Source organism: Colossoma macropomum, unplaced genomic scaffold (assembly GCF_904425465.1).
Source record: "Colossoma macropomum unplaced genomic scaffold, Colossoma_macropomum, whole genome shotgun sequence".
NCBI classification, from domain to species: Eukaryota; Metazoa; Chordata; class Actinopteri; order Characiformes; family Serrasalmidae; genus Colossoma; species Colossoma macropomum.
In genome coordinates, this window is record NW_023494801.1 from 27,989,641 (window position 1) to 28,004,522 (window position 14,882).

At 39.0% G+C, this 14,882-nt stretch overlaps 1 protein-coding gene across 1 annotated transcript in view; it reads left to right on the forward strand.

Annotated features, from left to right (window-relative positions):
- LOC118821856 (putative methyltransferase NSUN7) overlaps window positions 1-14,882 on the forward strand; it is a 71,259-nt gene that overhangs the window by 34,993 nt on the left and 21,384 nt on the right. Inside the window, exons 4-9 of the mRNA XM_036590605.1 lie at window positions 4,257-4,396; window positions 4,582-4,734; window positions 10,301-10,484; window positions 11,841-12,108; window positions 12,211-12,354; window positions 13,795-13,896. Of these exons, the coding sequence (XP_036446498.1) occupies window positions 4,257-4,396; window positions 4,582-4,734; window positions 10,301-10,484; window positions 11,841-12,108; window positions 12,211-12,354; window positions 13,795-13,896 (991 nt within the window). The remainder of the gene's footprint in view (window positions 1-4,256; window positions 4,397-4,581; window positions 4,735-10,300; window positions 10,485-11,840; window positions 12,109-12,210; window positions 12,355-13,794; window positions 13,897-14,882) is intronic.

Consider the following 14,882-nt stretch of genomic DNA (forward strand, 5'->3'; position numbering starts at 1 on the left):
GAGGCACAGTACAGGCCGATCAATCAGAGTGGAGCTCCTTAACAGCTTGTTAAATTCCAAGGGATAAAGAAAGGTTGGAAAATGAATTTTTTTTTGCTACATAAAACCATGCGCCATAATGTAAAACCAAAACCAAAACCATCAAGTGTTATACGTGGACCTCAGAGGAAAGATTAAAATACAATAAAAATGTCGAAATTGAGTATAGAAGAGTCATCCTGGTACTAGAAGGCCTTATCAGTAACTTACTGAACATGCTGACCTGAACTGAATTAATTAATAAATTACAAACTACACAATATACAGGGAAGGATGATCAGTTCTTTTTTTGCAAGAGAATAACCCCTTATTTATTTAATTTAATTATTATTCTATTTATTGTGATGCCAAAAAAATATATATATATATATTAAGAAGTATTCAAAAATGGTGAAACGGTGTTTGGGCCAGCCCTGGTTCTGAATAGTGTGCACATGATACATCCTGTTACTGGAAGACACCACACACATACACTGTTACTGACAGACACAGCACAGCTGATACAGACCTCATCATCAGCTCATGAAGTCCATTTATTTAACAAAGGCTTTCAATTAAAGCGGACATTATAGTGTCCAACTGTACAAAATGCCTCGTAGCCATGAAACACAGGGGTGTCTATGTGTGCACGTATCGAGAGGAACAACACGAAGTCCTCTCTCTCGTTGTTATGGATGCGCAAGTGTATGAATATGTGTGAGTGTGTGCGTATATGCGCACTATAATGAGTCTCCGCAGGGCTCAGTCTGTTAGCTTAGCGCTTAGCCATGTCCCATCAGGGAATGCTGTTGCCGGGCGACACACGACATGGAGTCTCCAAGGCCCTGGCAGTGTCCTTGTTAGAGGACAAACGAGAAAAGAGATGGAAGAATGGAGAGAGGAAACCCCCTCCAGCACATCCAATTCTGGCTTATTCTCCAAGAGTGCACCAGTTGGAGAATAAACGTGAATAAGATGGCCTGTTTCCTCTTGCTGTGTTTAGATCCAACTGAGAGCATTTAATGTTGTGGAACTGCAGAAGGACTGACACTGTTGGCTAACAGATAGAAAATTGGAAAAGGGGAGAGAATAGCATGTAAAGAGTTTATTGACATTGTATAAAATGTTATAGACCTCATGCAGTTGTTATTGCAGTGTAAAAAGATGGTGAGAGAAGCAGCGAGAGTACACACCCTATTTGTGGCAAACAAAAAGTTTTGAGAATAGTGAGCATGTAGTTTAAATGTGTGGAGTTCTTAATCAGGTCAAACATTTTGATCTGAACTTGGATATTGCCAAGAACTAAATGCAGATGTGGGAACCTGACCTGTAGCACCTAGTTTTGCATCTGACTCTATGAAGAGAAAAACTCAGACAAAATTCTGTCTGTACTTGTCTGTGGCCTGACAAAATTCTGTTCCAATCTGTAGTCTGACAAAATTGACTATTTCTCAGATGCATTCTGTCCAAATCCCATTCTGACAAAATTCTGTCTGAACCTAGTTGTAGCAAGAAAAAAATTCTGTAACAAAAAGCAGATTGTACCCCATAATCCATTCTTTCTGAGCCCAGCTGTTCTCCAGATGCATTTTGTCTTAAACAGACTGTACCCTGAATACATTCATTCTGAAATGGACAGTAGTTTGACAAAATTTTGTCTTAACTTAACTGTACCCCAAACATTTGGTCTAAACCCAATTATAAACCAAATACACTTTGTCTGAATGTGACTGCAATCGATTTTGCACCCTGATTCTAGCCCCTTGATTGTAGCCCAAACAATTCTGTCCCAAACTGACTGCACCCCAAATACGTCTAAATCCGACTGTTCCCCAAATACATTATATCTCAAATGTACTGCAGCCCAAATACATTCTGTCTGAACTTAACTGTACCCCTAATACATTCTGTCTGGAATAGACTGCACCCAAAATACATTCTGTCTGGAATAGACTGCTCCCAAAATACATTCTGTCTAGAATAGACTGTACCCCAAATACATTCTGTGTGGAAGAGACTGCTCCCAAAATACATTCTGTCTAGAATAGACTGTACCCAAATACATTCTGTGTGGAAGAGACTGCTCCCAAAATACATTCTGTGTGGAAGACACTGTACCCCAAATACTTTATATCTTGAATGTAATGCACTCCAAATACATTCTGTCTGGAATACACTGCACCTCAAATGCATTCTGTCTGGAATAGACTGTACCACAAATACATTCTGTCTGGAATAGACTGTACCCAAAATACATTCTGTCTGGAACAGACTGTAGCCCAAATGCTTTATATCTCTAATGTACTGCACCCCAAATACATTCTGTCTGGAATAGACTGTACCACAAATACATTCTGTCTGGTATAGACTGCACCCAAAATACATTCTGTCTGGAATAGACTGCACCTAAAATACATTCTATCTGGAATAGACTGTACCCAAAATACATTCTGTCTGGACTGTACTGCACCCCAAATACATTATTTCTCAAATGTACTGTACCCCAAATACATTCTGTCTGGAATAGACTACCCCAAATACATTCTCTCAAAAATGGACTGTAGACTGACAAAAGTTTGTCTTAACTGTCTAAACTGTTTGGACCCAGCTGTACCCCAAATACATTCTGTCTGAACTGTCTGGACCCAGCTGTACCCCAAATACATTCTGTCTGAACTGTCTGGACCCAGCTGTACCCCAAAGATATTCTGTCTGAACTGTCTGAACTCAGCTGCAACCCAAATATTTACTGTCTGAACCCAGCTGTACCCCAAATATGTTGGTTCTGAACCCAACCACATCCAAAACCCAACTGTACCCCTAATACATTCTGACTAAACCCGACAGTACCCCAACTACATTATGTCTGGACCCGACTATAGCCTGACAAAAAACAAACGCAACTGCAGCCTGACAGAGTTCTGTCTGAAACATAACTGTTGCTTAGCAGAATTCTGTTTAACCTGACTGTAGCCCAACAAAATTCTGTTCCAACCTGACACCAGCCTGACAAAAACCCCAGATACATTCTGTCCAAATCAAGTTGTAGCCTGAAAAAATTCTGTCTGGACCTGACTGTAACTCAAGACAATTCTGTGTGATTGGCATGACAAAATGTTGTTTTTTTACATTATGACTAAATCCAACTGTACCCTAAATACATTCTACATTCTGAGATCGACTGTAGCCCTACAAAAATCTGGTAGAATCTGCTAGAATGTAACCTGGCAAAATTCTGCCCAAACCTGACTGTAGCCTGACAAAAATCTATCTGAAACTTTTTGCGCAATAAGGTGCAATAAAGAAAGCAGAATGCAATCAAAATTGTTATGAACCAAAAAAATGTGCAAAGTCAAAAAGCCCAGAAAATGCTTGTACAATATACATCCAATGTAAATGTGATGTAACATTTAATTGAATTAAATAAAAACAAACAGGCAAAATCAATCACAAAATACACAAACAGATTCTGAAGTGTTTTAACCTGATTTTTGAAGCTGATAGGACTGTTAAAGTTTTAAGAAGAGGTAGTAGGCAGGTCCAGTTTGAAGGTCCTCAATAAGACAGTTTAAAATGTCCAAGTGATGTCCTAAAGAAAGCTGAAGACCTTGTGGAGCAATAAAGAAATTGAAAGTTGTATTGAAAACTGTTTTCGTAGCAGTCAGGGGTCAGGAGGGAGGTTGAGTATTTCTGCTATTTTAGTTTTATCAGCTACTAATCAGGTACCTAAAATTAGGTTTAAATTAATGAATTCATTAAACAATACCTTCCCATTGATTTAGTGTGTGTTGTTTACTCTTTCATGGCTGTTCTGTTTCTCCTATGTTTCCCTTTCAAAATAGTAGCACTTACAGTTACAGACTGGGGCAGCTTTAGCAAGCAGAAATTTGACAAACTCTCTTGTTGGAAAGATATTCTTCAACAAAGCTATGCTGAAAATCACTAAGCTCTTCAGTACATTCTACTGCCAATGCTGTATGTTTGATTTTATGCACCTGTTAGCAATAGGTATGCAAATCTCAGTGATGAAGTTAGGTGTCCACGTACTTTTGACCATATAAAGCTCAAACAATACTTGTTTGGCAGCTAAATGGTGAAGTAAATTTACAGTTACATTTAATATAAGCTTTTAAGATTTTTATATTATAGGGTTTGTAGTTTATGTTGGCAGACTTTGTTAGACAACATTCTCACTCTGAGTGCTTTGTTTCTTTCTTTCTCTCTCTCATTTCAATCAGCCAGAGGATTTGATGAGTTTGGTGGCTGTTATGCTGTATGACTTCCAGGACAGGAAGTTCCTCCCCCGTGAGCAGCTGGCCAATCAGACAGAGCAGGAGATGGAGCCAGCAGTTCAAGAAGTGGAAGAATGCCTGCTCAGGTGAGAAAAGACAAGCCGAGCAGTCGGCAATCGATTTTGTTCAATTATAATTAATGACTGTACACTGTATAACCCATGATGTCAGTCGATCAGAATAGTGCATTGGATAAATGACGAAAGCCCAATGGCTATGAGCCACAGCTTGTGCTGTATTTGTATGACCTGTTGTTATTGTTGTTTGTCAGGTTCAAGACGAAGCTGGCGGCCTCCTTAGCGCGCTGCAGGATCAAACATGATCTGCTGACCATTGACTGCATCTTGCCAGAGAGTATTCGACAGAGACAGGAGAGAGCCTCCAACCTGCATATATATGCCTGGGTTAACACGCTGAGAACCAGGTACACACGTAGAACAGTGCTTCTGTCCTGCCCTGTATGTCTGGTTTAAAGGGAAATGTTGAGATGTAAAAAAAGATGTAAAAAAAGTCATTCAGAGTGTTTTGATGTGAAATGGAGCATTATAAAGAAATGTACAGGCTTACTTACACTGGTAGTGATACGAACCAGGGGTTGCAATATCTATAATTCAAAATAGTCATTTTATTTACTATCCAAAATGACAGCTAAACTGACAAATGTCTTTTGAGTTTTCATGTATAATGTTGATATTAGTAAAATAGTGGTAAATCCAAAAAAAGTTTTGCCTTACAACATCCTATATACATGTATATACCCCTGTATATGTATTCATAATCATTTGATATAACAGCTTTCTGTGAGGTAGCTTTTAGAGGCATTAAACTCTTCAGACATCTGGGACCGCATTACAGAAACCTCCTGCCTTTTCCCCTAAGTTAAGATCTGACATGGTCAATGTAAGATTTTTCACAAATTCACAGAAGCAAATCCTATCAATTTAGCAACATATCTTTTCTTACAGCATCATTTCTAAAGTTATGAAATCCTAACTTCTCGATCAAGGTAGATAATCAGCTGTTATACTACAGTTAGTTCCGGCCACACAAGCTGATCGATTGAGAAGCGTTCTTCCTGAAAAAAATGTGCTGTTATGGCGAAATAACAGCACGTTTTTTTCAGAAACACTGTATCACTCCGCTGAGGCGCCGTTGCTAAGCAACGACTTTGACAGCTGTAGGAGACGCTCAAGCCATTTGAAAGTTTTTACTTCTTACTTTGCGCACAAACAGAAAATGGATACTTTTAAGACCACATTTGACCAACAGCCGATTTGGTCAGACTGTGAAGGTGAGGCTACACTAAATTCCGAAACTGTCATTACCACTGAGCGGCAGCTGTGACAGAATACCTAAACAACTTGGAATTAGCCAGAAATGAACCGAATACTATTCGCCAAACAAAACAGGCGGTAAGATGCTTTAGAGACTGGCTGGAACAAAACAACATTAATATTGATCTAGCAAAAACTGACAAAACTGAGCTAAACTTGATATTGCGGCAGTTTTCAGTCTGATTTGGTCAGACTCTGAAGATGAGACTACACGTTTGGCGAAAGATATTTGGTTCATTCCTGGCTAATTCCAGGTTGTTTAGGTCTTCTTCTGTCTGCCAACTGAAAAGCTTGCTCAGTGGTAATGACAGTTTCGGAATTTAGTGTCAGGAGCTGGAGAACGAACTGCTGGCTGTGCAGCAAATGATTCTGACATAGCAACAAGCTGCTTGTTAAGGCACTTAATTTGGCTGAAGGAACTGCTAACATTAAAACATATTAAATGCCACATTCACGGCCCAATTTATTTATTTCTTACTTTATTTATTTAACTGTTGTATAAAAGCAATAGAACACTCGAGGTCGTGTGTTATCGCGAATAACATCACGGCTGTGATTTGGTCGCAGGCACAGGCCAAAGTTATTTCGTGATAATGCACTCCCTCTCGTGTTCTATTGCTTAATTACGTGCGTTATGACATGCACAGCTGAAATCTAAGATAGTTATTTAGACAGCTTTTGATGTATAACAAAATGCCAAAACAAAACTAAAGTGCGGTAAACTGGAAGTTTTAACTTGTGTTAGTGTTAATAAAATGTTATTGTGAGTGCGCACCGCACTGTTTGATGGGACATCATTGCTCTCCAGTTTCAGTTTCCATTTCCCAAACCTTTAGCTGTCATTGAATTGAACGGTGTTTCTTCTAATAAACACATGTTCAACTCAGTCTCCTCATTATTCACCACCATCACTGTTTTGTTAGTATTCATCGACATTAACACGCACAGGTAATAAGAGGGAATGGTGGAGACCATGTCTTCAGTACCTGTGATATTTTGAACTGCAGACTTAAGGGCAAAAATATCATTCTCACAACTGTTTTGCAACAATCTCCTGTTATCATATACGCAAAAAGGAGAGCTTAATTGCAAACATATTTTACACTCACTGGTGTTATATGAATATGGTGTAACACCTGTGACTGTGACACCAGTGTCATTCTGGTTAAAATTGAGGATTTTGTAAATTGGCTGACTGATTGATGGTCAGGTGACCTTTTGCAACTGTTTAAAATCAATAGTAAAAATGATATTTGGCAGTATTTTGAAAAAATCTTAATTACCCAGCCTTTAAAGCACATAACACCAGTGACGCATAGAAGTTATGTGCTGCCTGATAAACAAAATTATTAATAAATTAATAAAATATAGTGAGCAAATGTGGACTCGCCTTCTCATGCCTTGAGATGCTTCCTCTCTGATGAGCCTTGACCCGAAGAAGCAGTTTAATAGAGCTGAAAATACTGTGTTAAAATGTAACATAAGAGTCCTGATAACACCAGTGACCAAATCTCTGTGACAAATGAATTTTTGAAATAAAATACTTATTTTTAAAATGTAGTATAACGTTAATGATATAAAAAGTAAACTTGAATCTGTTTTATACAAATTCCTAAGTTAAACCTTTTAAAAATATTGTTTTATATTAAAAATGGTTTAATGTTGAAAATTGGTTTTGTGACAAGCTGTTTTACATATGCAGAGCGACTATGAAACATAATAAATAAAGAGAAATCAAAGAGAAACATATTATTTCATTTTAGGTCAACTATGTAAATGTACATATTGACTTTTGGAGCTGTGCCTAATATTTTAAGCATCTTTTTAAGCCCTGCAACCTTCGTGACATGGTTTCCCACTCCAAATGGAGAATGACCCATACACATATTGGAGCAGCATATGCTGCCTTCTAGACAACGTCTTTTTCAGGGACATCCATGCTCGTTTCAACATGACAACCCCAAGAAACTTTCTGCACTGGTTACTACAGCATGGCTACGTAATAAGAGAGTGATGGTGTTACACCGGCCTGCCTGCAGTCCAGACCTATCTCCTCTGAAAATGTGTGGCACATTATGATGTGCAAAATATGACAACGAAGGCCCTGTATTGTTGTAGAGTAGAAAAATGGCAAAAGATTACGCTTTCAGAACTGGGTCAGTCAGAATCTTCAGTCCCCAGACGATTATTAAGTGTTGTTAAAAGGAAAAGTGATGTAACAGTGGTGAGCTAATAAGGTAACGCATCAAAAATGGTGTTTTTGTTCTGTTTTCAATTATATCACAGTCACGCAGAATTAACTAATCACTGCCTTCCATTTTTATTAGCATTTTTTGACAGATTGTTTCAGAAATGTATGCGTGTGTTAGGTGTGGATAATAAGGCAATATTAATCATCATCATGAAAAATTATCACACATTATGTAACAGTATGCAGTTATGAGTAAATTGTGGATATTGTTAGTACTTGAAGAGCACTTTGCTGCTGTCTGAATTAAACCTTGTATCTCCATTTCTGTCATTTTTTATTTTTCGACATAATTTGAAAGTCCTGTTGGCCAAAAATGACTGGAAAAAAGTCTTGTTCCATTGACTTTATTAAAAGTAAAGTATGTTTTTTCTTTCTCCTGTAAAATGATCATTTTGGAGATAAAATGTTTTGTTCCGACAACATTGACTTGCAGAGTGCATTTTTTATTAAAAAGAAAGCGTAAAAAGTCTTGAATGAAAGTCATTATTTGTCATAGTTTATGATAGCATTTTGTTAGATGGTGCACTGCTGTCAACATATCAAATCTCAGAAAAAGGAAATGTGATGCATATTGTGTATCATGAAAGTGTTTTGAAGCATATCATAACGTGTTAAATCTTTGCCATGTCACCCACCCCTAATACGTGTGTATGTATTGTGAGCAAGAAATAGAATTAAATAGCAAAGTATGCATTTTATCATAGGCTGTCTTGTGATTTAAGGATTAACTGGAGGACATGAAGTCCTTTGTGTGTGTGTGTGTGTGTGTGTATGTGGGTGGGTGTGGGTGTGTGTGTGTGTGTGTGTGTGTGAGTGTAGAATAGTTTATTGTTTTACTTTGCTGCTGGCATCCCATTAAGGCTGTTCTCCTATGTTTAACCTCTATTCCAGAATGGCCAGTCTTATTTCAAATAGCCCCTCTATATGTGTGTGCGTGGTTGTAGCTCATATGAAGCTGCAGACAGCTGAGTGTGGGGCCATAAATCGCCCTGAGCTGCACACACAGATGCAATCAGTGCTTCTGGAGGTCACAGGCGCGCACACTTTCCCTCCTCTCCTTTTTAAAATTTATGCTTATTTGAGCTCCTTTCTTTATAAATCACTTAATGGTTTAATGATTTAACTCCATCACTCATTCCAGGCCAAATCAGTTGTTGCACAGATCTAATTTACTTAAATCACAAATCTAACTCAATCTGACTAAACTTCTCTCTCTCTCTCTCTCTCTTTCTCTCTCTCTGTCTTTCTCCTTGCTCTCATTCTTCTTTTTCTTTTTTCTCTCCCCTCTTCTTTCTCTCTCTATCTCACTCTTCATTCTTCTCTTTTCTCTCATTTTTCCCTTTCTTTTCTCCTTTCTCTCTCCTCTCTTCCTTCTCTCTATCTCGCTCTTTTCTCATTCTATTCTCTAATCTGTCTCTCTGTCTCGTTTTTCTCTTCTCCCTTTCTCAATCTCTTCTTTCTGTGTCCCGTCTTTCTCTCTTCTCCTCTCTCTTCTTCCTCCTTCTATCTCACTCTTATTGGATTCTTTTTTTCTCTCTCTCTCTCTTATCTCTTCTTTCTCTCTCTGTCTCACTCTTTGCTCATTCTTCTTTCTCTAATCCCTATATGTCTGTCTGTCTCTAATTCTATTTTCTCTTGTTCACCTTTTTCTCTCTTCTCTCTCCTTTCTCCTTTTTCCTTCCTCCATCTATATATCTCTTCTTTTTCTCTCTTCCCCTTTCTATTTTCTCTCTTCTTTCTCTCTCCATCTCACTCTTCTCTCATTCTTCTCTTTCTACTTTCTCTTTTCTACTTCTACTTCTACATTTTTCTCTTTCTACTTTAATCTTTCTCTGTCTCTGTCTATTTCTCTTTTCTTTCTTTCATCTTTTTCTGTTTTCTGTCTCCTTTCTCCTTTTACTCTCCTCCCTCACTCTAAATGTCTTCTTTCTCTCTCTCCTCTCTCTATTCTCCTTTCTTTTTTTCTCTTCTTTATTCATCTCACTCTTCCCTTATTTTTCTCTTTTCTCTCTCTAATCTGTCTCTGTCACTATTTCTCTTTTCTCTCTCTCATCTTTGTCTCCTTTCTCCTTTTTCTCTCCTCATTCTCTCTATATCTCTCCTTTTTCTCTCTCCTCTCTCTTCTCTCTTCTTTTATTTCTCTCTCCATCTCACTCTTCTCATTCTTCTCTCTTTTCTCTCTCTAATCTGTCTCTCTCTGTCACTATTTCTTTTTTCTCTCATTCATCTTTGTCTCCTTTCTCATTTTTCTCTCCTCCCTCTCTCTATGTCCCTCCTTTCTCTCTCTCATCTTTGTCTCCTTTCTCCTTTTTCTCTCCTCCATCCCTCTATATCTCTATATCTCTCCTTTCTTTCTTCTTTCTTCTCTCTTTAATGTTTATCTCTCTGTCTCTCTCTCTCTGCAGTAAGGAGGAGGTAAGCGATGTGTTGAGGTCAGTGGGTTTCTCTCGTGTGAATTCTGTGGGTCAGTTGGAAGGACAGACGTTTTGTCAGGACGTTCACTGCCTGGACCTGCTGGTGTTTCCAGCATGTGTGAGAGGAGAGCTGTATAAGACCAGCCTGTTGTCAGACCACAGACTGATCATACAGGTATATATACTAGCTCACATACGTTATACACATATGCTGCACTAGGGGTGGGCAGAATGACTGTTATTGTTATTGTGATAACTTACACCACAAAACACCTTTCTGTGTATTGGTCTCTCTCGTGTGGTGTCACTGTATGACCACACCGCCAATATCTTGACCAGGAGAATTAAAAATATGTGTATGCTGTACAGTCTGATATTTACGTTTGATTAACTTAAAAAAATACACCAATCAGGCATAACATTATGACCACCTTCTTGTTTCTACGCTCATTGTCCATTTTATCAGCTCCACTTACTATATAGGTGCACTTTGTAGTTCTACAATTACAGACTGTAGTCCATCTGTTTCTCTGCATACTTTGTTAGCCTCCTTTTACCCTGTTCTTCAGTGGTCAGGACCCCCATGGACCCTCACATTGCAGGTACTATTTGGGTGGTGGATCATTCTCAGCACTGCAGTAACACTGATATGGTGATGGTGTGTTATTGTGTGTTTTGCTGGTACGAGTGGATCAGACACAGCAGTGCTGCTGGAGTTTTCAAACACTGTGTCCACTCACTGTCCACTCTATTAGACACTCCTACCTTGTCAGTCCACCTTGTAGATGTAAAGTCAGAGACGATAGCTCATCTGCTGCTGCACAGTTTGTGTTGGTCATCCTCTAGTCCTTCATCAGTGGTCACAGGACGCTGCCCACAGGATGCTGTTGGCTGGATATTTTTGGTTGGTGGGCTATTCTCAGTCCAGCAGTGACACTGAGGTGTTGACACTGGGGTGTGAATGTGTGCTTACACACACATTCACACCCAGTATAAACACAGAACACACACTTCTCAGTTTCATTTATGGGCATTTCAGTGCATTATCTGATATTTAATCAGATTACTGGGCTCAATTCCATTAGGCTTTCAGAATTACTTATCTGTTTCTCTCTCTCTCTCTCCCTCCCTCTCTCCCCGTTGTGGTCTAGTTTCTGTCTCTGAACCGTGTGAATACACTGTGAAATAATAAGCCTTTGGAGATATTTGCTCAAGCTGTGTTTTTGGTTTAATTAGAGAGAAAATGAATGAGCAAGTCTCGGTTCAGTTTCTTTATAATTTAGGATTTCAAGAGCCCGCAGCCACTATTGGTTGGCAAATTTCCCATGGTTCTTCTAACATTTAATGCAGTTCTGGACTGGGATATAATGCCTGTCAATCACTTTTTCATCGCTATAATTATGCACTCGGACCAGCATTTATTAATCTTATTAATCTTACTAATATCCCTTTCTTTGATGCCATGTTGTTTTGGCTCAAGCTGCTTGTTCTTCTTGTTTACTTTTTATTTATTGCTTACGCTTGTTTGTAGGATAAGTCATGCTGCGTGGGGCCGTGGGCGCTGCGGCCCCTGCTGGATCGAGACGGAGACGTTCTAATGGCTGGATCCTTCTCCGCTTCTACCATTGCTCACACTTCCGCCATCATTGCCGCCGCCGCCTCAAACATGCACACGCTCACCTTTCCCAACTCACTCAAAAAAACACACGGCAATGCACAAGTGCTTGTGTGTGTGGGAGAGCGCTCGTGTGCTGAGAAGGAGGAACTGCAGGAGGTCCTCTCCAGCATGGGCTGCAGCAGTGAGTGCATCTGAGGGCATGTGTTTATGTGTTGACTTCACTTTGCTTCATGGTTTCAGAGACTTCAGAGATGTTTATAGGTGTGTGGTATGTATATTTCAGACGTGAAGCTGCTTTCTGAAGCTTTTCATGCTGTGGATGTGTCTGATTCCCGTCTACAGAAGGTCTTGCTCATCTCGCTGACTCCACAGTGTTCCCTCTCAGCAGTCTCGAACCCTGTAGACTACCTGCTGCAAGAGAATGGAGGTACATTTATACAAATTTAAATGCACACATCACACAAACTGCATACAAATGTGTAATTGAATCTCTTTAAAACGTGGCTTTGTGTGCTGCTTTTTGAGATCGTCTAACTTGCTTCACATTGCCAGACAGGTTCAATTTAAGTGTTTTGATTGACAGGTCAGGCCATAATCATGCCTGGGTGTGGCGAGTGAAATTGAACCCAGTTATCAATTGAATTTGGTTAACTGGTTGATTTAGTAGCTAAGGGCGCAGTTACTTTTTCACATATGGCCAGGTAGGGCTGAACAGCATTTTTGCTTCAGTAAATGAAATCATCATGTAAAAACACTGTATTATGTTTACTTGGCTTATCTTTGTCTACTGTTAAAAGTAGTTTGATGATATGAAACATTCAAGTTGGACAAACATGCAAAAATAGAAGTAATTGGGATACAAATGCTTTTTCACAGCACTATATTTCTGCAAATAAATAAACTTTTTTGTGTTTTAATGAAAAATAGTACAACTTTTATGTGTACAGCTGTTAAAAGCTGTGTTTGCTAGTCATGTATTCGCAAGCATTTTTGACTTGTGCTCAAAATTGGCTAAAATTGTCACTACCGAAATATTTGGTAGAGTTGTTTTAGTAGTGACAAAATAGTATGTTCCATCATTTGTTTCAATAAAATAAACATAATTAAGGAGTAGAAACACTCAAAGGATTTTAATCTGAAGTCAAATGTCTGAAATGTATTTTCAACTCTGAACCAATTCAGTAGAATGATCTATATACAATTACCGGTGTAAAATTCGCTGCTGTTGGAACAAAACCTTGTCTCCATTTTTATTGTTTCTTTTTTTTTGTCATAATTTGAAAATGCCTGTTGACCTTTACATTGTGTGTATGATGAATGGACCAAAAGAAATGGTCCAAAATTACTTGGAAAAACGACTTGTTCCATTGACTTACATTCAAAATAAAGTATGTTTTTTCTTCACCTGTAAAGTTACCTTTTTGGAGATACAAGGTTTTGTTCCAACATCAGCAAATTACAGACTGTAGTCCATCTGTTGCTCTGTAGTTTATTGCCCCCCCTCTACCCCATTTATCATTGGTCAATTTTTGGCTGACCGCTGTTGACCAGATACTGTTTGAGTTTTGGAGGGTTCTCAGCACAGCAGACATTATGGCACTGGTTTGAATGAAGTTTTTACATAAATTGGTATGAGAGTAGTCCACCAAGAGTGGTTCTGTGGTCAGAAACTGACCACTGAAACAGGCTGGCTAGCACAATTGTGCATCTACAGTCTCTGTGACTGCAGTCTGTAACTTTACACCAGCAAAGAGTATTAATCTTATATGTAGCTCCTTCTGTCCTGGGGCTGGAATTTGATCTGCTTTATGAACTGAGACCAGAATGCAGTATTGGACATGATAATAAGACCCCGTGTGTCTTTCAGACACTGAACTACTGCAGGATCTGTCCCAAGGCTCTGTCTCTCAGTCCAGGCTGAACACACTCGTCTCCCAACAGAAGAGAGACCTCCAACACGCTCTTCGCTGTGAGTATGTGTGAATGAGTGTGTTTGTGCAGGTCAGAGACCATACATTCATTTATTTCATTTTCAGTTAAAATGATCATTAAATTAGTCATCTTTCAACCTCAGCATCAAAGGGATAACACAGAAACCTCAACTAGTTTGTCCAACTTTTACAGCTTCCATTCAGGAGACTTGCTTTCAGAGAAATCTTTAGAGAAATCTTCATGTTTTTCCACACCTTCAAAGTTCAGTCTTAGAAGTTGGTTGCATTTTCTACTTCTCACAATCCAAGTAATCCCAAACACATTCAATGATGTGGAGGTCTGGATGCTGGGATGGCTGTTACATTGTTCTGAGAACACCAGCAACTTTGTTTGATTTATTTATTTATTTATTTTTTTTACGAAGCTGCAGCGTCAAAGAACAGTTAAAAGTCTAAAAGCAAAGTTTAAAGAATCTGAGGATTCAAACCAAAGAAGTGACCGCGCCCTTTTTACAGTAAGCTCGAACACATTCTGGGTGATGAGCCCAGCTGTCAGTCAGTGAAGCTTCATGATCCTCCTGTGATGCTGACGAAGCTGAAACTGAAAGCTCCAGGAGCGACTGGCGTTCGTTCATAGTCAGGATTGTTTACCTCTGGATGAGCCTAATGAAGCAACGTGACGCGTTGTTCTTTTGCGCTTGCAGGTCAGTTTAGGAGCTGATGTGTTCAGACTGATGTCGCATACAGAACACATTTAAAAGATATTGTGAACAGCCGAACAAAAAAAAATTGAATTTGGTGAGGAAATCAGATTTGGGCCACTTTTACCTGCTGTGTGAACATAGCCTTAGCTTCCATGTCACAGAGTGGACGTGGCAGAGTCACGTGACTACATGCACGGTAGTAAGTTTTTAAGGGGTCAGTACATGAACACATAGAGTGGGGAAAGGATTAACAGAATTAAAAAAAAAGACAATAACCGACGTGGGAAGGATTACGTCAGTTAGAGGTTCTGAATGCCGGT